Source organism: Mustela nigripes, chromosome 14 (assembly GCF_022355385.1).
Source record: "Mustela nigripes isolate SB6536 chromosome 14, MUSNIG.SB6536, whole genome shotgun sequence".
In the NCBI taxonomy this organism is placed as follows: Eukaryota; Metazoa; Chordata; class Mammalia; order Carnivora; family Mustelidae; genus Mustela; species Mustela nigripes.
Genome location: NC_081570.1, coordinates 30625029 through 30648411, shown reverse-complemented (window position 1 = coordinate 30648411; position 23383 = coordinate 30625029). Strand labels below are relative to the sequence as shown.

At 36.9% G+C, this 23383-nt stretch overlaps 1 protein-coding gene across 1 annotated transcript in view; it reads right to left on the bottom strand.

Moving 5' to 3' along the window:
• The window catches only part of RLF (RLF zinc finger), a 94993-nt gene that overhangs the window by 59384 nt on the left and 12226 nt on the right, over positions 1–23383 (bottom strand). The window contains exons 2-3 of the mRNA XM_059374261.1: positions 3205–3359; positions 2052–2133 (exon numbers count right to left, since the gene is read on the bottom strand). Coding sequence (XP_059230244.1) covers positions 2052–2133; positions 3205–3359 — 237 coding nt within the window. The remainder of the gene's footprint in view (positions 1–2051; positions 2134–3204; positions 3360–23383) is intronic.

Genomic DNA, 23383 nt, shown 5'->3' with positions numbered 1-23383 from the left:
TGTTTCTTTTTTTTTTTTTTTTAAGATTTTATTTATTTATTTGACAGAGATCACAAGTAGGCAGAGAGGCAGGCAGAGAGAGGGAGGGGGGAAGCAGGCTCCCCACTGAGCAGAGAGCCCGATGCGGGGCTCGATCCCAGGACCCCGAGATCATGACCTGAGCCGAAGGCAGAGGCTTTAACCCACTGAGCCACCCAGGCGCCCCAAATTTGTTTCTTTTTTAAGGTAAAAAATATACAAGTCCACATCCTGAAATCTGTAATAAAGAAATACTAGCTCAAGAAGTTTAACTTAGTACTATTTACAATAAATTACAGAGATCTGGCCAAATAACTTATGGTGCAACCACGTAACAGAAGTGCAGGCAATCATCAAATAAGGGAGAACTACAGATACAAACTTAGACATACATCCATGATAAAATTAGGTTTAAAAAAGTTGCAAAAAATAGGACCTCGTTTTTGTTTATTAGAAAATCCATATCCATAGGCAAAAGATCTGGAGGGTTACATAAACTGAACATAGTGAATGAGAGTGTTCTGTCTGCAGCCTGCTCTGATAAAACTATTCTCTTACCAAAACTTTCCTCAAAACTATCTGCTGCCTTGTTCATTTATCACTAAAATAAGAAAACTGCAGGGCTTTTACCTTTTAGATTTCAACAGGGACCATGTCTTAGATTTATCTGTACCTCTACTGAAATTCATTTTATTCAACACATATTCAAAAATACATCCTGATAAACAGTGGAAAAAGTTACACAGGTAGAGAGAAAAGGCAAGTATTTTATGTAGGCATATGATCTAAGAAAGTAATAAAGAAATAAGACAGTATTCTCTCTGCAAAGAATACTATTATAAGTAAACAGTAACAACCCAAACAAGAATAGTAAGATTTGCCCTTCTAGACCTTTGTATGCCAGGACAAAACTACTAGCAGGCCTCAAAACACAGTGTGACAAGGTGATTTTACCAGCTGTATGAGTATGTGAGGAATTAGGATCACATTATAGGGATTAAAATAGGCCAACGACAGGACCAAAAAAAAAAATCCTCTTTTCCCCAAAACAAAAAGATTAACATTATTATCATTTCATTTTGGGTTATATATCCCAAAGGAAAGAAATGTCCAGATAATGAAGTATGTATGTTAATATACAAATCTTTACTTGTGCCTATATCAAACAGGTACAGACTACTAGAGTTTGTGTCCCAAGAAGTAGCTGGCAAAAAGCAAGCTCTGGGTATAAATCCTTTGGGCAAGCTAATTAATATTCTCTATGCCTGTCTCCCTGTTTGTAAATGGAGATTCAAATGATCCCTACATTATAAGGTTTGTAATTTGATTACAAGACACAAAACACATAAAAGAAAGCAGTATTTAGTATACAGTGATAACGAATGACAGCTATTACTATTGTGTGTATTTTTTAGAACAGTTTTTCTGTCTCTATCAATGACATGCAAATTTGCCTCCTGTAGTATTTTCCTCCTATCCAATTCTACCCTCCATAACTTGCTGCTTTCTGATGTACTTACCTATTAAGGAAGCTGATAATCAAGCCAATATGAGAGCCAATGTAGCTCTTCTGTAAGTAAAATGCATGAATAGAATCTATGATGACTATTTTGGTTGTCTGAGGGACTCATTATGCTAGACACAATCTCTGAAGTGTTAGGGGAAAATTACTAGATAAGTGTACTCAGAATGATCCAAATACTGTTACCTTATAACTACATACAATTTTATATTTATAATAGCTTTATTCTGTCTAAAAACTTTGCTTTTGTTTTCAAACTTTGTTTCTGAGTAATGAAAACTTGTGTTCATTCCTAAGCTATACAAAGGCTAACAAAACCAAATGAAAGACAAAAACAATTTTTAACACATCCCTTCATTTGGAAGACCTCTTTCTCAAAATTTCATGAACTGAATACCAATATACAATGTACTTGTTTTTCTTCAAAATTTTCCATTTGAGTTTGCTGGGAGAAATTAAGTAGGTGTCTTGGATATCTTAACAAAGACTTTTTCAGCCCAAATTAACTCACCTGTAGAGACTGAAGGAAGAGTACCCAGACTTCACATGGCAGTTCACTTTCAGACACTGAAAGCAGTAATTCAAAACAACTCCTATAATGTAAAATAATGAAGTCAGTATATAAATGTGGCTATACACATGTCAAATACAGTATGATAATGATATTGTATATGTTTCACATTTTTTTGAAATATGCTTCTTACTCTTTAAAATTTTCTTCAACGTAGTTATATTGGCTTTTCAACTTTAAAAAAGAGAAAAGAAGAAAAGCCAGGAGGCATTATAAGGACACTGTGGCTTTAAAACATTTGGAAAATAATATATTCCCTCTAGAAATCATATTCCAAGCAGTTTTATTTAGTTTATTAGGATATAAGAGGGTACTCAAATAGGAACCATTCTGATTCCAGAAGACAAAAACAGGAGCTCATGCTACTGTCAATTCAGCTGATAAGGAGATAAATATATGTAACTATCATGTGTGTAGGCTCTTGTCACTTGCAAAGGAACAGAAAGATTGGCAAGATCATTTCTCTACTTATAACATATCAAGACCACCCAGACTAGAAGTTATCCTCCCAAACCATCTGTAAGCTAAACAAATCTAAAAATTGAATAGCTGTTATACCTCTTCAATTTGCAGATGAAAATTATGTGAAAGGTATAATTTTATTTGCTAATAGGCAGCCAAATATTAAAACAGCAGCTAAATTATTATTGACTCAGGCTGGTAATCTTATATATATCCTAATATTTTCTGCTAGTAAAATTTTCTTAGTTCCAATAATCTAACTGAACTGCAGAATTTCATAGTATTTCCCCTCAAGGTGATCCTCAAAGACCACTACAGTTTCCAGATACTCTTGTTAGTTATACTGATCTATACCTAAATAAAGAAACTGTATCATTCTTGGATGCTAAACCTGAGTGAGAAGAGACTCTGGAGGCAATTAAAGATTATGTTGATTATGCTGTCTGGCTAGAGCTTCACTTGTACTTAATCTCCTAGGAACCAGAGTATGAAGACTCAGAGCAAAGGAAATTTCATTCGAAGGTATGACTTCTGGTGCTCTGAATAATGGGATTTCATAGTAAAGAGAAGTCAGACAAACATTACAGCCTAAGTACTCAATTTTAACAGTGACTTAAGTACTTCAACTTACAGTACTAATCTGCCAAGCACTAAGAGGACATCTTCACATTCAGTAGTTAAATATGGGCGTGCACTGGCAAAGCTTTGGATGGCAAGTCGATATACCTCCAGAAGATACACCATATGTTCCGAGGCATTCTTGTTGCTTGCATATTGCAATAAGGTCTAAAAAATAAAATTAAAGTATTAATTAAACAATAAAAACAATGAAACAGACAGTCTTTGTTCTCAAATACGTGGTTGCTCCCCTTTTTTCCTAATAAATGCATACAATTTTTTAGTCTCTGATTTGTTTAGAGGATTCTATTTTCCATCACTTCATTAACTGATTCTACTGAGTTAAAGAAAAATCAGAACTGCTATTCTGACACGAGAATAAATCTAAGAGTAAAGCCATAAAATATCTAAGGCTGTTCTCACTAGAGGTCTGGGAGTTTCGATCTCTGAAATTCAATAATGAGTTTCACTAATACATTAAATTGAGCCCCAACCATGTGCCAAGGACTGGGTATCCGAGAATAAAACAATGATCCCTGCCTTCTTCAAAAAGACACTTATTCCTAAGTATGACCTCAGCTGTGTAACTCCACAAAATCCATTTTTTTCCTACATAAAGAGAATTGATTTGGCTTAATTTACACTAACCAATTTATGAAAGAATGATATTATACTTGTATTTTTAACTACTTTTATTTTTAAAAATTAATTTGTAAAAATTTTAAAAAATTTAGAAACACATTCTGACTGGGCTAATCCTAACTCTTTGACTGGGGCTACTTCTATAGGAAAGTCTTATTTACAGAGGCAGCTTTATCTTGAGTGAATTACATGTGATTTGAATTCATTACCACTACCACACACCCCCCCCCACCACGGAACAATTTCTTCAAAAAATTCTAACTTCTTGTCTTTAATTTTTTTGCCCAAAGAACTACAAATAGCTGTGGTAGCATTGCAGGATTCCACTGGATTCTCTGCAATTTTAGTTTCCAAAGTAACAGTCCCTATCTCAGTTCCAATAATTAAGAATAGCCTTGATTACTTTTTAAAAAAAAAAAAGAAAAAAAAAGAACCTTAAAGGAAATACATGATAAACAATTATACCATAGACAATAAAAACACTTAGCTGGATTATCTGATTATAAAACTAGATCACCTGGTCTTTGCATACCTGAATGATCAAGCCATTTATTTTAGGATAGCAATTCAATTAATTATCTTGCTACCCTACCACATTTTAGAGATGTGAGCTCCTTCCATATTTTCAGAAGAGCATTATGTCCTCATCTGATCAAATCCCAAATTTTAATTAAAAAAAAAAAACCCTTAATAACAGAGGATCATAAAATTCACCCCATAACAATCCTTTTTGCAGCTAAATGAGTACAGAGAAGGAACAATAAGCATAAGAATATGTGCTTATCTGTTATATAAATAAGAGTTTATATAATCTCTGTTAAGAAATTTATTAAAATCTTTGTTAGAAACAAAGCTTGTTTCAAGTCACCAAATTACTTATTGTCTGCACTGGTTAATCTAAAACCAAAGAACTTGACAAATTTATATGCAATATCAGATTTTATGTTCCCTGAGGTCAGATATTATGTGTTATCAATCTTCACAAGCCTAACAATTCTCTACCCACTTCTACCACCACAGAACATTCTCAAGTCTCACTAAATGTTTGCTGATCCATCCACCATTTTATTCACTGGACAAATATTTATGGAGAGCCTACTCTAATCCTACACTGCTAAGTGCTAGGGAAAAAGACATGGGGGGGCCTATCCTCATGGAGCTTTCAGAATGAGTCAACACAGACTGACAGTTGAAACCACACACGCAAATTAACCAGCTGGTGCCTGAAGTATACAAAGAGAAAGGTACAGTGCATACAGATGAGGTGGGTCTTTCCAGTCCACCTTCCCACTCAGAATTTTCCTGACACCATTCTAGTATCTTCTGACCCAATCGTTCCATTAAGACTTCTTCTACAAGTTACACAATTTCAAAGATCCAATACCCCATGGGTATTTATGTTTATAGCTTGCCCTATATTGACTTATACATTCTTAAGTTCCTGAATCTTTTCACCCTCATGTATTAATCCAATTAATATATTCATTATGACATATTGTGAGCATTTAAAGAATTACTGGAACAATTTTCTTCACTATAACCTTTTTTTAAAAATTCAGGATTAAGTTAAATGACTTATAGCCATCCATGACATTCCATCAGAAGCAGTAGAGAAAAAGGGAGGTCTTATTTCTTCTTACAATTTAAATTTTAGACACCAACAAAACTGAAAGAGAAAGGGAAGGTAAATAATAAATTCCACTCTGGGGCGCCTGGGTGGCTCACTCCAGTGCCCCTCCCCTCATCCGAATTCTATCCATATTCCTCACTACATGGTTTCAAAGAGATTGGCAGCATCCTTAACTATTTTCTAAAAATATCAAAGATGGAGCATTTCTTTCTTCTTAAGTTTATTTATTTATTTAAAGTAACCTCTACACCGAGCATGCTCAAACTCACGACCCCAAGATCAAGAGTCGCATGCTCTTCCACCTGAGCCAGCCAGGAGCCCCATAAGAGGGAGCATTTTACAGAATGGTCAAATTTGTATCGCAATTTAAAACTCAAATGGTGCAGCACCTTGGTGGCTCATTCAGTTAAGTGACGCATCCAACTCTTGATTTCAATTCAGGATGTTGATCTCAGGGTCTTGGGACTGAGCCCCAGGTAGGCCTCCACACTCAGCAGGGAATCTGTTTGAGATTCTCTCCCTCTCCATGCTCTACTGCATGTGTGTGCATGTTCTCTTTCAAAATCAATCAATCCTTTTCAAAAATGTCATTAAAAATAATAAAATAATAAATAAAACTGAAATGGTTCAAGATGAATATTCCCAATGGAATACTCCTAGTATTTTTGAACACATAGTATAAGCTAGGCATTCTCCTAGGAGCTTTACATGCTACTAACACAATTTACAACAACCCTGTGAACTAGGTGATTTATCACCAGCCCATTTTAAAAATGAGGAAACAGAGGCACCTGGATGGCTCAGTTGTTAGAACATGCAAGTCTTGATCTCGGGGTTTTAAGTTCAATCCCCACACTGGGTGCAGACATTACTTTAAAAAAAAAAATTTTTTTTAAATGAAAAAACAAAAACACAGACAGATTATTTGTCCAAAGTCAACCAGTAATTAACTGCTGGATTCAGGATTTAAATTTGAATTCAGGGTCATCTGGCTCCAGAGCCCACACTTTAGGCTTTGCTTTAGGTCTTCTCAGAAAGCACAACTCTACGACTATTTTAAGTGTACTTTTAAATTCTGCTTTCTTCCCCCTACACACTATCTTTAATATTTTGCAGCAAGCAGTATCATGGAAGTGACTGCTTCTGGTAAGGTTTTGCAGCAATGGAGCTGACTGACATACTGGTGGTTCACAAAAAAATGAAAAGAGGTATCTGGTATTTATCATTAAAGCTACATGTCCTGTGGCAAAAGGAAATCATCACTTTTTTTTTTAAGATTTTAATTACTTATTTGACAGAGAAAGACACAGAGAGAGGGGAATACAAGCAGGGGAGTGAGAGGGAGAAGCAGACTCCCCACTGAGCAGGGAGCCGGACATGGGGCTCAATCCCAGGACCCTGGGACCATTACCTTAGCCGAATGCAGACGCTTAATGACTGAGCCACCCAGGTGACCCAGAAATCGTCACTTTTAATAATAGAAGAGGATTTGCATTATTTCAAATTTTGCACATGAAGTGAGAAACCTTACAGATTTTAATTTTCAACATAGCAGAATTTCCACAATTAAATAAATTTGAGTAAAATGTGACTGCACCATGACAAACAGGCTTCCAGCAAGACAAAGTTTGGCTTCTGCAGTATGGGTCAAGTTTGAAAAAGCAAAAGTAAGAGGAACAGGAGGACTCCAAAGAGACAGCAACATTGAACAAAGTCAGAAATGACTAAAACAAATGGGGTCAAATGGTAACAAGACTTAATAACACCCGGTGAGGAAACAATGGAGGCTTCCCATGAAGAGACTAAGCTGGGTGTGAGATGAAATAGAAGGGGAGGAAAATGGTTGGCTGCTCACACACAGAAGGTGGCTAAGTCAACTAAAACCTTTAAGTCTTTCACATATGTTGCTACTGAGCCCCACCTCATACTTTCCATACTGGTTATAGTTGGTTTTTTAAGTCCAGAAAAGTATGACTTATTACTCTATCATATCTACCTAACTCAACCATCCTGATTAAACTTCACTGGATTCAATCCATCATCTCAGCCTACCAAGGTTATTTTTAGATAATGATTCTGCCATAAGATTTAACTACTCTTCTTGAATCTTTCCATTTTGAATTCTAATACCTTTTATTGTTTTGTCATAAAACTAGTATAATTTACTGTTTAAAAAATAGAGAGATGGAGGGGCACCTGGGTGGCACAGTGGGTTAAGCCTCTGACTTCCGCTCAGGTCATGATCTCAGGATCCTGGGATCGAGCTCTGCGTTGGGCTCTCTGCTCAGTGGGGAGCCTGTTTCCCCCTCTCCCTCTGCCTGCCCCTCTGCCTGCTTGTGATTTCTCTCTGTCAAATAAATAAATAAAATCTTTTTAAAAAGAGAGAGATGGAGAAGTAGAAATAAAAATATCAAGAATCCTTACTCTCATTCGGGTAATAGACCACTGTTAAGAAGTAATACTAAGTTTGAAAGGGTTTTTTTTTTTTTTTTTTAAAGATTTTATTTATTTACTTGAGAGAGAGACAGCGAGAGAGAGCATGAACGAGGAGAAGGTCAGAGAGAGAAGCAGACTCCCCATAGAGCTGGGAGTCCGATGCGGGACTTGATCCCGGGACTCCGGGATCATGACCTGAGCCGAAGGCAGTCGTCCAACCAACTGAGCCACCCAGGCATCCCGGGTTTTTGTTTTTAATAATGCCTCAATAGAACCATTTTAGTGGCATTATACTACACATTGTTTTATAAAATTTTCTCCAACATCAGTATATTATTGCTGCACGGCCTGTGTTGTGTACCACAATTTATTATCGAATTCTCTGCTTCTGGACATCATGGTTTTAATTTTGCATTATTATAATGTTGAAAGCACTGTTCCAACTTCTTCCATGTATCCATGACAATTTTCTCAAGATAATATCCTATAAATGGAATTCCTGGGTCAAAGGATGCATTATTTTTTAAGGCTTCACATAATGTCAAATTGTGCTCCAGAAAATTTGTTCCAATTTACATTCCTATTATTAGTGTTAAGACAGTGACAAATTGAAAGCTGTCAAAATTATTGTATATTATAATCTAAATATAATTTTTTGAGTATCAACTGGATAGGAGAAATACAATTATTTTGTTTATTCAATTTACAACCATTTCAATACTGGTGAGGTTGTATAAAATTTTCATATATTTCTTTTATGAAATCATTTTTAAAAATTACCATAGCAGAGTGCCTGGGTGGCTCAGTAGGTTAAGTGGCTGCCTTCGCCTCGGTCATGATCCTGGGGTCCTGGGATCGAGCCCCACAACGGGCTCCCTGCTCAGCAGAGAGCCTGCTTCTCCCTCACTCTCTGCCTGCTGCTCTGCCTATCTCTCTATGCTCCTGTGCTCTCTCTCTCTCACCAAATAATAAATAAAATCTTTAAAAAAAAAAAAACCACCATAACATCTATACAGTGTCTTCATCTGAGTTACTAATAACAGTAAGGAAGAAAGCTTGGATGAGGACAGTTCCAATAGTTAATCTTCCAAAGAGGAAGAAACGTTCTCTAATTCATTCTATGAGGCCAGCATTATTCTGATACCAAAACCAGACAAAGACTAAAGAAAACTACACATCAATATCCCTTAAAAGCACTGATTTAAAAAAAAAAAAAACCAACAAAATACTAGTAAACTAAAATCAAGGATATTTTAAAATGCATTAGATACCATGACCAAGTGGGATTTATTCCTGGAATGCAAGGATGGTTCAGTGTATGAAAATCAATCAATGTAATAATGATTAACAGAATAAAGAGGTAAACCCTCAAGATCACTTCAACTAGTGCAGAAAGAGCATCTGAAAAATTCAACAACTTTTCAAGATAAAAAACAATCAACAAACAAGGAACAGATGGAAACTATCTCAACATAAAATATAATCATAAATGAAAAACCCACAGCTAACATTAAACTCAATAGTGAGACTGAAAGCTTTTCCTTTAAGACTGAGAAAAAAAGGGATGCCTGGGTGGCTCAGTGAGTTAAGCATCTGCCTCCTGCTCAAGTCATGATCTCAGGGTCCTGGGATGGAGTCCGGTATTGGTCTCCTTGCTCAGTTGGGGGTCTGCTTCTGTCTGCCACTCCCCCTACTTGTGCTCACTCTCTCTGACAAATAAATAAATAAAATCTTTTTTCAAAATGCCCACTTCCGGGGCACCTGGGTGGTTCAGTGGATTAAGCCGCTGCCTTCAGCACAGGTCATAATCTCAGGTTCTGAGATTCAGCCCTGCATTGGGCTCTCTGCTCACTGGAGAGCCTGCTTCTCCTCTCCCCTCTACCCCCGCCTGACTCTCCGCCTACTTGTGATCTCTCTCTCTGTCAAATAAATAAAACCTTAAAAAAAATTTTTTTTCAGCCTTTAAAACTAAATTAATTAATTAAAAAATTAAAAAACTCCCACTTTCACCAATTCTATTTAAGACAGTACTGAAGCCTAGTGAGAGCAATTCCGCAAGAAAAATAAAAGGCACCCAAATCTGAGAGAAAGTAGAAGCACCACTGTCTGCAAACTACATGACTACATATGTAGAAAATGATAAAGATTCCACATTAAAAATCAACAGTGAGAATAAACAAATTCAGAAAACTTGCAGGATACAAAATTAACACACAAAAATCAGCTGATTTTTATACAATAACAATGAATAATCCGAAAAGTTAACTATTTCATTTATAGTAATATCAAAAATATAGTTAGGAATAAATTTAACCGAAGAGACTTGCACACCGAAAACTACGAAACTTTGCTGAAAGAAATCAAAGACACAAATAATGGAAAGACATGACATGGAAATGTTAACAGACTAGGAAACTTAATAATGTTAAGATGCCAATACTACCCAAAGCAATCTACAGATTCAATGCAATCCCTATCAAAATCTCAATTACTTTTTTTTTTTTTTTTTGCAGAAACAGAAAAATCTGTCCTAAAATTGTTATGGAATCCCAAGGGACCCTGAATTGCCAAAACAATCTTGAAAAGAAGAACAAAGTTATAGATCTCACGTTCCCTGATTTCAAAATCTACTACAAAGCCAGAGTAATCAAAGCACTGTATACTGGCAAGAAGACAGACATAGAGACCAATGGAACAGAGAGCCCAGAAACAAACCCTTACATGTATGGTCAATGAGTTTCCCCAAGGGTGCCAAAACCATTCAATGAGAGAAAGGGCAGTCTTCTCAACAAACAGTGTTGAGAAAACTAGGTATCCATACACAAAAGAATTAATTAGACTCTTACCCTATACCATCTATAAAAATTAATACAGATCAAAGAGCTAAATATCTTAGAGGGGCACCTGGGTGGCTCGGTGGGTTAAACCTCTGCCTTCGGCTCAGGTCATGATCCCGGGGTCCTGGGATGGAGCCCCGCATCGGGCTCTCTGCTCAGCAGGGAACCTGCTTCCCTTCCTCTCTCTCTGCCTGCCTGCCTCTCTGCCTACTTGTGATCTCTCTCTGTTGGATAGATAAATGAATAAAAATCTTAAAAAAAAAATTCTTGGAAGAAAACAAAGGGGGAAAAGCTTCATGACATTGGATTTTAAAATGATTTCTTAAGTAAGACACTAAAAGCATGGGTGACAAAAGTAAAAACAAACAAATTGGATTATATCAAAACTTAAAACTTGTATACCCCCAAGGGGCACTATCAACATGGTAAAATGGCAACACAAAGAACAGGAGAAAATATTTGTACATTATGTATCTGCTAAGTGATATATATATAGCAGTCTTGGGGCACCTGGGTGGCTCAGTCATTAAGCATCTGCCTTCGGCTCAGGTCATGATCCCAGGGTCCCTGGATCAAGCCCTGAATCGGGCTCCCTGCTCAGTGGGAAGCCTGCTTCTCCCTCCCACTCCCCCTCTTGAGTTCCCTCTCTTGTTGTGCCTCTCCCTCTGTGTCAAATAAATAAATAAATAAATAAAATTTTTAAAAGCCCTTAAAATTCAACAAAAAAACAAACAACCCAACTAAAAATAAGCAAAGGATTCGAACAGGCACTTCTTTAAAGAAGATACACAAATGGCCAAAAAGCACATAAAAACATGCTTAACATTACCTATTAAGTAATGCAAATCAGGGAGTGGCATGCCTGGATGGCTCAGTTAGTTGAGTGCCTGACTCATGATTTCATTTCAGTCATGATCTCACAGGTCATGAGATCCAGTCCTGCATTGGGCTTCATACTCAGTGAGGCAGTCTGCTTGAGATTCTCTTTCCCCCTCCCCCAGCTCATGCATATGTATGCTCTCTCAAATAAATAAATAAATAGATAGATAGATAAATAAATAAATCTTTTAAAAAAGAAGAAGAGGAGGAGGAAGAAGAAGAAATGAAAATCAGGGACACCTGGGCAGCTCAGTTGGTTTGGTTTTGGCTCAGGTCATGATCTTAGGGTTGTGAGATCGAGCCCTCCATTGGGCTCCACACTCAGTGCTAGTCTCCTTGAGATGCTCTTTCACCCTCTCCTTCTGCCCCTCTCCCACACCCGTGCTTTCTCTTTGAATAAATTAAATCTTTTAAAAATGCAAATCAAAATCACACTGAGATAACCACTTTATACATTAGGATGGCTATTACCAAACAACACAAATCAAAAACAGAAAATAGTAAGTACTGGCAAGGAAATGGAGAATGTGGAACCCCTGTGTTGTCAGTAGGAATGCAAAATGGTGTAGCCATTGCAAAAAATGTCATGGTAGTTCCCCCCAAAATTAAACAATTATCATATGATCCAGTATCCACTTCTGGATATACACCCAAAGCAATCAAAAGCAAGGACTTGATGAGGTACTTGTACCCATGTTCACAGTAGCACTATTTATAATAGCCAAAAGGTGGAGCAACCCAAGAATCCATCAATGTATGAATGAATAAATAAACTGTAGTATGAACACACTATGGACTCTTTTTTTAAAAAAGATTTTTATTTATTTGACAGAGATCACAAGTAGGCAAGAAGCAGGCAGAGAGAGAGGAAGGGAAGCAGGCTCCCCGCTGAGCGGAAAGCCCAACACAGGACTCGATCCTAGTACCCTGAAACCATGACCCGAGCGGAAGGCAGAGGCTTTAACCCACTGAGCCACCCAGGCGCCCCACACAATGGACTATTATTCAGCCTTAAAAATTAAAGGAAACTTGGAGCACCAGGGCGGCTCTCTCAATTAAGTGTCTGACTTTTGGTTTTGGCTCAGGTTATGATCTCAGGGTTGTGAGACTGAACCGCGTGTCCAGCTCTGCAGAATCTTGAGTGTCTCTCTCCCTCTGCTTCTGCCCCCACCCCCACTCACTCTCTCTCTAAAACAAACAAAAAAATAAATCTTTTTTAAAAAAGGAAATGTGAAGGACACCTGTGGGCGACTCAGTTGCTTAAGCATTTGCCTTCAGCTCAGGTCACAATCCCAGGGTCCTGTGGCTGAGTCCCATGCTGCGCTCCTTACTAGCGGGGAGCCTGCTTCTCCCTCTGCCTGCTCTACCTGCCGCTTACCTTGTTGGTACACTCTCTCCCTCTCTAACAAATAAATAAAATCTTAAAAAAAAAAAAAAAAAAAAGAAAAGGAAATTTGACAATGCTACAACATGGATGAATCCTAAGACATTATGCTAAGTAAAATTAGCAAATCACAAAGAGACAAATAATGGTTTCCACTCCTATGTTGTACCATAGTCAAATTCTTAGAGACAGAAAGAAGTATGGTTGTCAGAGGCTGGAGAGAGGGAGGAATGGGGAATGAGTATCTAATAGGTACAGAGTTTTGGTATGGGAAGATGAAAATATTCGGGATATAAATGGTGGTGATGGTTTCCTATCAATGCAATATATTTAACACCAATGAATATACACTTAAAAATGCTTAAAATGGTAAATTTTATATTATGCACAATTTTATATTTACTACGATTTTAAAAACACCCCAAAAGGGGTGCCTGGGTGGCTCAGTTGGTTAAGTGTCTGCCTTCAGCTCAGGTTATGATCCCGGAGTCCTGGAATTGAGCCCCACATCAGACTCCGTGCTGATCAGGGAGCCTGCTTCTCCCTCTCCCTCTACTACTCCCCCTGCTTGTGGTCTCTCTCTCTCTGTCAAATAAATAATAAAATCTTTAAAACAAAAACAAAAAAGAGTCAACTCCATGTCATTTTCAATTGGCAACTTTCAAGAAACATGAGTGAGCGAGCATACAACAGGAAGATGGGGAGGAGAAAAGGATAAATTCAAATACCCTCCATTTCTGCTTTAGTGAGTCATTATTACTAAAAGGACTGATCTAGAATACTTTTTAAGTTTGGAGATTTTAAAATCCAAGCCTTATCACACTGGGGAAAAGTATTACAATTTGGACCTAGCCACGTAATACAGTGAAATGCTACGTCCTGTGGTTGTGTTCTTATTGTTGAGGTTTGAGAGGGATGTGTTGTGGGAGTCTGTTTCTGGACATAAACAGAGGTTCATTCAAACCTCTTACCCTCATCATTTGCCAGCTGACCTCTTTGGGTCTTGATTACTTTAAAATCTGTCACCTGAAACTGAGTATCATTTTCCCCCAGACATTATATAACTTTTAATAATTAAGAGTTTAGTAAAAATGAAAAAAAAAAACATTTTTCAAAGTACAGTTCTATGGCATTAAGTATATTTATATTGTTGTGCTACCACTATGAACATCTATCCATAGAATTTTCATCTAAACAGTAACTCCCTATTACTCCCTCCCTTCAGCCCTCTGGCAACCACCATTCTACTTTCTGAGTCTACTTTCTATGTGCAATACAGTTTTCATACTATATTTTCTGTTTGAAGAAGCAGTACAAGAACATGATAAATGGCATCAGGGTAGAAAAATAGATCAGTGAAAAGAATAGAGTCCAGCCTACATATATATGGCTAAATGATTTTTTAAAAGGTGCAAAGGCAATTTCTTAATTCAATGAGAAAGCAGTCTTTTCAACAAAGGAATGCAATATTTAGATTTATTTTAAAAACATAAAAAACTTCCAACACCCCCCATACAATATACAAAAATTAACTTCAAGTGGATCATAGTTCTAAATGTAAAAGCTCGAACAAATTTCTGGGAGAAAACAGAAGAAAATCTTTATGGTCTTGAGACCGACAGATTTCTTACATATATAACATGAAAAACATAATTCATAAAAGAGAGCTGACAGACTGAACTTTATCATAATCGAGCACTTGTGTTCTTCAAGATATACTTTTTTTTTTAAAGATTTTATTTATTTATTTGACAGAAATCACAAGAAGGCAGAGAAACAGACAGAGAGAAGGGAAAGCAGGCCCCCTGCTGAGCAGAAGCCCAATGCAGGCATGATCCCAGAACCCTGAGATCATGACCTGAGCCAAAGGCAGAGGCTTAACCCAATGAGCCACCCAGGCATCCCTCAAGATACACTGTTAAGAGAACAACAACAACAACAACAACAAAAGCCACAGCCCAGGAGAATATTTTTGCAAAGAATATACTCAATTCCATTTTTCCCCTGACCCCATCAACTCTATGGTTATAGAAGGGATCAATTTAATAGAAATTAACCATGGCTTGGCTGCTTGTGTGCCCACCTAGTTACGCAGGACTTTTCCCTCCTGTCTTACCCAGTATTTCCTAGTAGTTCTTCACGGTATCTCACATGAGTTCACCAACAGTTCAGTCCAGAATGTGTGACATCCACCTCAACTCATCCTTGTGATTTGCTCCCTACAAGCAGGTAGACAGCACCTCAGGCTTTCCCCATTGGCCACATCACCACAATGCAATCTGTGTCAAGTCCAAGGGTATTCCCTCCAGAGTCCCAAGTGAACCACAGACAGAATGTGTATAACTTAGAAGTGATACAAATCACCATCCCCATTCTGCCCACTCTTTGCCATCTAAGCCTCAACATGAAAAAATATATATATTTTGTGTGTATACACACACACACACACACACACACATAGATATCTGATGGTTTGTGTCCAGAAACCGACTCCCACAACACATCCCTCTCAAACCTCAACAATAAGAACACAACCCAATTTTTAAATGGCCAAAAGATCTGAAAGGTACTTCACCAATAAAGATATAAGGATGGCAAATAAGCACATAAAAAAATATTCAATATAGTAACTCATTAGTGGGGTACCTGGGTGGCTAAGCCAGTTAAGCACCCAACTCTTGACTTCTGCTCAGGTCTTGCTCTCATCAGGTGAGAGATCAAGCTGTGTCAGGCTCCACACTCCGTGGGGCATCTGCTTAAGATTCTCTCTCTTCCTTTGCCCCTCTCCCCATTCACACAAGCACGTACGGATAGCTTCCTCTCTCTGTCTCTTTCTCAAAAATAAATAAATCTTAAAAAAAAAAATTAGGAGCGCCTAGGTGGTTAAGCATCTCCCTCTCCCTCTGCCTCACCTGTCCCCTGCATGCTCTCTCTCTCTCAAAAGAATAAATCAGTCATTAAATAAAATAAAAATAAGTCATTAGGGAAATGTAAATTAGAACCACAAAGAGCTACCAATAATTTCAGAATGGCTAAAGCAAAGACTGGCCACACCAAGTGTTGATCAGAAGGTGGAAAATTAGAACTCTCATACATTGTTGGTAGGCATGTTAAATGATACAACTACTCTGAAAAGACCTGTCATGTGATCCAGCCATTCAACCTAGGTATTTATCCAAGAGAAAGCATCTGTCCACACAAAGACTTATACTAATGTTCACAACAACTTTATCTGTAATAGCCAAAAACTAGAAATAAGCCAAATGTCTATCAATAATAGATGAATGAGCAAATCATGACAGAACCATAAAATAAAATGTATTAACAACTTGAGTGAATTTCAAAATAATTATACTAAGTGAAAGAAGTCAAAGACATTATAGAGTTTTATTTATATGAAATTCTGAAAAATGCAATCTAATCTATAAAGACAGAAAGCAGCTCAATAGTTGAGTGACGGTGGAAAGATGGCAAGGAAAGAAAGAGGAAACACAATGGAGTGAGAAAGAACTTCTAGGGGTAATGGGTATATTCATTATCTTGATTATTTCATGGGTGTTTGGATATGCCAAAGCTTATCAAATTGCACATTTTAACTAGGAGCAGTTTACTGTCTGTCAATTATACTTCAACAAAGCTGTTTTTAAAGACATACAGGCTATAGGGTGCCTGGCTGGCTCACAGTGGAATGTGTGACTCTTGATCTCCAAGTTTTAAGTTCGAGCCCCATGTTGGGCATACAGATTACTTAAAAATAAAATCTTTTTTTTTTTTTTTAAGTAGGTGCCACACCCAACATGGGTCTTGAACTCATGACCCTGAGATCAAGACCTAAGCTGAAATCAAGAGCGGGACACTTAATTGACTAAGCCAACCAGGTGCACCAAAAATAAAATTAAAAAAAAAGACATGGGCCAAAAGTACACAAAAATCATAAAAGGAATTTAAATAAATTTTGTTTCAATTTTCAGATCTATCAGACTTGTAATTTTTACTGTAAAAAATATAAAACTCCTGTGCATATATATAATGTAACAAATGAAAAGATAAACTGAAGATAATTCTAAGGTATACGACTAGTAAAAGATTCATGTTTAACATACATAATTTCATAAAAACTGTAAAGAAAAAGTTGGGGAGCCTGGGTGACTCAGTTGGTTAAGTGGCCAACTCCTGATTTCGGCTCAGGTCATGATCTCAGAGTTGGGAGACTGAGCCCCACAGCAGGCTCCCCACTTAGTGCGGAGCTTATCCCTCTCCCTCCCTGCACTTTTCTGCATGCTTGCTCTCTCTCACTTGTTCTCAAATAAATAAATAAAATCTTAAAAAAAAAGAAAAAGTAAAGAAAAAGACAAATAAGGGATGCCTGGTTGGCTCTTGTCAGTAGAGCAAGCAAATCTTGATCTTTGGTTCTTAGTTCAAGCCCCACGCTGGGTGTGGAAACTACTTAAAAATAAATTCTAAGATAAAATAAAATGGCAAATAACTCAACTAAAAAATAAGAAAAAGAAATTCACAGAAGAGAAAATATGAATAGCAATAAATATAACTAAACCTGTAACCCCTTACAAGTAAGCAGGAAAAAAAATTAAAACCACAATGAGATATCACAGTCCACCCATGCAAATGACTAAAATTTAGCTACACCAAGTACTGGAAAGAACGTGGGGCAATGTTCAGTTTCATATACTGATAAGTGGCACAACTTGGCAGTATTTATTATAGCTGAAGGCTATATGAACCCAGCAACCCCACTTTAAGCATATACTCTAAAGAAATTCTTGTACCCATGCATCTCAAGATATACTGGAAAGATGTCCACTTCAACAGTTAATGTAAATAAATGCCTCTAAATCCATTAATAAAAGAATGGACAAATGAATTATAATATACTTACATAATAAGACACTACATGCCACTGAACAATGAATGTGCCAAAGCTATAAAACAAATACAGATAAATCTTAGATACATTATGTTGAATTTATTTTATTTTTCCATATGCTGAATTAAAAAGCTGCTGAAGAATACATATAGTACAGCATTTAAGTAAAGCTGAAAAACACATAGAATACTACTACAGACTGTATTAAAATGCACAAATATTAAGTAAAGAGATGCAGCAAAATAATTAAATACCAAAATCAGGATGGTGGTGGAAGATAAAAGAACCTGTGAAAGGGTATATAGGTAGCTTCAATCATTCCATTTCTTAGGTCAGGCTCATTTTATACTCTCTTTACTGTTTTCTATGTTGGAGATATTTGACATTTAACATATGCTTCAAAGTTCTGAGCAAAACTGATTTTCAACCTAGATTCTTTCCCCCAGTCTAACACAAACAAGAGATAGGAAGAGATCTCAGAAAGCTACTAGAGAGTATTCCTTCACACCCAAAGTAAGAGAGTAAAAGGAGAAAAGGACACAGGGGGTAGGAAACAGAGAAGAGGGAGAAAAGAAAAGATGTTCTAAAACAACAGTTGATAAAATAAAAATGTATTTAAAAGGGTAACAGGTGGGGCACCTGGCTGGCTCAGTCAGTGGCTCTGATCAAGAATACAACTCTTGGGGGCACCTAGGTGGCTCGGTGGGTTAAAGCCTCTGCCTTCACCTCAGGTCATGATCCCAGGATCCTGGGATCGAGCCCCGCGTCGGGCTTTCTGCTCAGTAGGGAGCCTGCTTCCTCCTCTCTCTCTGCCTGTTTCTCTGCCTACTTGTGATCTCCATCTGTCAAATAAATAAATTAATTAATTTAAAAAAAAAGAATACAACTCTTGTATTCTCTTGATCTTGGGGTTTGAAGTTTGAGCCCCACACTGGGTATAGAGAATACTTAAAAATAAAATATTTTTAGAATGAATGGGTCAACCAGGAAATTAAAGAAAAATTTAAAAAATTCATGGAAACAAATGATAATGAAAAATATTTTTTAAAATAAAAATAAAAAGGCAAAAGGTTAAGTACAAACCATATAAAAACCCAAGAAACAAAATGAATGCCCCACTAACTCATGCAACACATAATACTTTAGTAATTCATTCAAAACTTTTTCTATACATCACTGCTTTTTATCTTGGATATCCTTTCATACTAATACCTATAGCACTATCTTATCTGTTTAAATTTTACTTTAAAAAAATACTGAAATACAACAAAAATGTAAAATTCACCTACAACCCAACCACTTTAAAATTTTGTATGCAAGAAAGAAGTGAAAAATCACACTTGTATTCCATCTGATTCCACTCCCAATTTCCAACTTCCAAATAAACCCTAAAAATATTTTGGTACAAATGCCTTAGGTACATAAACAAAAGCTTTCCAAGCTCTTTGTAATAATCTCCTGGGCTCAAATGTCTTACTGGTTTTGTGGTGTTCAAAGGGTACTTAATTTTTTGGCATTTCCAAGCCTAAAGTAAAAATATTTCTGCATTCCTACTCTCCCTGAAATTAGTAAGGTCTTCCCTTCTTAACCATATACTTGCTTCAATTTTTTAGCTTGGAACCAAGGTCAACAAAGCGGACTACAGAAAAGTGGCAAGGAAAATTATTTATTTATAATCTATACAAACTGGAAAAGAACAATGTTGTTTATTCAAACCCACTTATATTAGACCTCAAAATTATTAAGCAATAATTAAACATGGAATTGTTTCACTTATACTCCTCTTACCTAAGGGCAAAAACTAATTAGAAGATGGATAAATACATATGATCATCAAACACTGACTACAGCTCTACTGTAGCAATAAGCAAACGTAACATAAAAATTGTTTAATGTTTATCTTCTCCACTACACCATAAACAAGGAGGGCAAGAACCATAACTGGTTTCTCATCACTGTAGACCAGAACCCAGCATATTGAGTAGTATATAGCAGGTATTCTATAATGACTTGCTTCTGATGCTTGGTACTATTTTTAAAGGATTTGCTAACTTATTTTTGAAGTTTGATTAAAACAGTTTTTGAGGGGCGCCTGGGTGGCTCAGTAGGTTAAGCATCAGCCTTCGGCTCAGGCCATGATTCCAGGGTGCTGGTATTGAGCCCTCCGATGGCTCCCTGCTCATTGGAGAGCCTGCTTCTCCCACTCCCTCTGCCTCTTGCTCTGTCCCCCTCTCTCTCTGTCAAATAAATATATGAAATCTTTAAAAAAAAAAAAAAAGTTTCTCAGATACACATCTTTGATGAGAGTAAAATATGACTGTATACTAAAACAAATTCAGGGGTGCCTGGGTGGCTCAGCGTAGGTGAAGCAACTGCCTTTAGCTCAGGTCATGATCCTGGGGATCCTGGGATTTAGCCCTGTGTCAGGTTCCCCGTTCAGCAGGGAGTCCGCTTCTTTCCTTCTCCCTCTGCCCCTGCCCCCATTTGTTCATTCTCTCTAATAAAATCTTTTTTAAAAATTCTAAATAAATATGTAAATAAATAAAACAAATTCAACTAAGTAGATTTGGTTCCAAATTCTCACTGCTTCATTCAAATCCTACAAAGGAGAGCAGCATAATATTGAACAAACTGCACTAATGAGAATTTTTACAAGGAAATGGTTAGATCCTATTTTTTAGATGGCTGTTCACAGATTAATGATATGCTAGCCATGAATTTTGTTTGGTGGTAAATAAATATGTCAATGTTCAGAATTTTTTTGATACTATCACCTATTTGAATCCTCACCCCACATCTTACAGTGAGGAGTTTCCCCCTTAAAAGTTTTAAGCTGGAAAGGGAGTGAACTAGGTAACTTTTAAAGTTCTTCCCTCAAACATATGATTATGAAAACATGGCCACCTTTTACCTAGGAACTCAAATTCAATGTGTTACAAATTCAAATCACTTTTGGTATGTATGGATTTCAATAAAATGAGATACATAATTTAAATGCCAAACAATAAACCAGGTTAAAACCAATAATCAAGGGAATATTATTATGCAGAATGATCTATTAAACAGGTCAAACTCATTATTTCCACTAGATATGGATCCCAAAGGGCATCCATATTGTTTCAACATAAAAAAATATTACTGTAAATTGCACTTCCAGTCTGCAAAGCTCATCACTGGCTCTCTGAATCTAAAACCACATTGCAAATGCTCTATAAACATCTAGGAAACTTTTTTCTTTTAATGAGCTGTATATCGACAGGAAAATGGTGGAAAGCTGCCCTACAGGAAATACTTTAAAACATCATTCAGGATGGAAATGAAATAAAGAAGTTGACACACTGGGTACCTATCTGCTACCAAAAGTTATGCTAATGGCAATGCTATACTGTCCCACTTAATATTCACAATCACCTATCAGGGAGCTTTCTCTAACCTCCAAGTAAGAAGATGATCTTCAAGAAGAAGATCCAAGGCAAGGTTTAAGGTCACAAGAATGTTAGATAGCATATTTAGAGTGAAATCTCCTAACTTCTATTGGATATGCTATCCATTTCATAAGACAATAAAACATAAGAGAGACCAAAGTTCACGTATGCACACTTACTGATAGAACTTTGTGGGATAATTTCTTCTGTATTTAACATATTCATTTATCAAGTCCCTTACACACTGAAATAAAATTTCACTCTGAAGGAAAAAGCCAAATAAGGACAATGAACATAACTAATGTAAACAAATTACTTCAGTTCAAATTAGTACAGTGGTTTCCACTGGGGTGGGCATTTATATTACTAATGCTTACCAGCAATAACCTACTAAGGGCAGAAATAAGTATTAACATGTTAAATGATTTTCAAATATTTATTTTTTTTTTTTTTTAAAGATTTTATTAGAGGGGCGCCTGGGTGGCTCAGTTGGTTGGACGACTGCCTTCAGCTCAGGTCATGATCCTGGAGTCCCGGGATCGAGTCCCACATCGGGCTCCCAGCTCCATGGGGAGTCTGCTTCTCCCTCTGACCTCCTCGCTCATGTTCTCTTTCACTGTCTCTCTCTCAAATAAATAAATAAAATTAAAAAAAAAAAATAGGTCTGCCTGTTAAATCAAAATCAAAATTTATGCCTACTTGTGATCTCTCTCTATCTCTCTGTCAAATAAACATACAATTTAAAAAAAAAAAAAAGATTTTATTAGAGCTCGCACACACGCACAAGAGGGGTGAGGGGCAGAGGAAGAAGCAATCTCCCGCTGAGCAGGAAGCCTGATGTGGGGCTCAATCCCAGGACCATGAGATCATGACCTGAGCCAAAGGCCAATGCTTAACCACTTAACCCCCCAAATTTCATCACATTAATATTTTTCTGTGATTGCTTATAATATAGGCACTGCATTAATAAAAGATTTATTATTCATTTATTTCAATAAGGATAACAAATGCTTGGAGTTAGAAAATAATCTTTGGCAAATGTTTTTCAACAGAAAAATTATGTAATTTTGAAGGAGAATCAAACCTTAAAAATTATCTCATTTAAGCAGCAATCTGAAACCCCCAAAATGAACTGATTTAGCCCAATTCATACATCCATTCAGTGGCACCTTACTTAAAACACATAAAAATAACAATATAAGAACAAGTTAGCTAATGGAAAGCACTAGGGTCTTTCCAGTTACTCAGCAATGACTTAAGTCTTTCTAGACACTAGTAGCACTGGTATATAACATCAATAAACATTTGCTGGAAAATGACTACATGGGCATTTCTCACAGCAACAAGCAATCACTAATTTGTATCATATATTCCAACAGCTTCAGGTTAGGCTGCAACTAACTATGCTTCTTTAGAACCTTTTCAAAGCAGCATGGACTCTGAAGATTACATCATCACTCTCTAAGACTAGACAATCAAAAAATTTTTTAATGTCTTTGGCCCATTTTTATTTATTTTTAAAGATTGTATTTATTTGTCAGAGAGAGACAGAGAACACAAGCAAAGGAGCAGCAGAGTAGGCAAAGGGAGAAGCAGGTTCCCCGCCGAGCAAGGAGCCCCATGTGGGACTTGATCCCAGAACTGCAGGATCATGACCTGAGCCACCCAGGCATCTCTAGACAAGCAGATTTTAGTGACTTTCATCTAGTAACATTTTATTTTTTTTAACTAATAACATTTTAGGGGCGCCTGGGTGGCTCAGTGGGTTAAGCCGCTGCCTTCGGCTCAGGTCATGATCTCAGGGTCCTGGGATCGAGTCCCGCATCGGGCTCTCTGCTCAGCAGGGAGCCTGCTTCCTGCTCTCTCTCTCTCTGCCTGCCTCTCTGCCTACTTGTGATCTCTCTCTGTCAAATAAATAAATAAAATCTTTAAAAAAAAAAAAAAAACTAATAACATTTTAAAATACAGGTATGCAAAAAAACAAAAAGTAAAGACAAATGTCAAGTATCTAATACACATAAAAAAGCATGCAAATGCTGTTAAGATGAAAATTAGTAAAATGGTATGAGAGCAA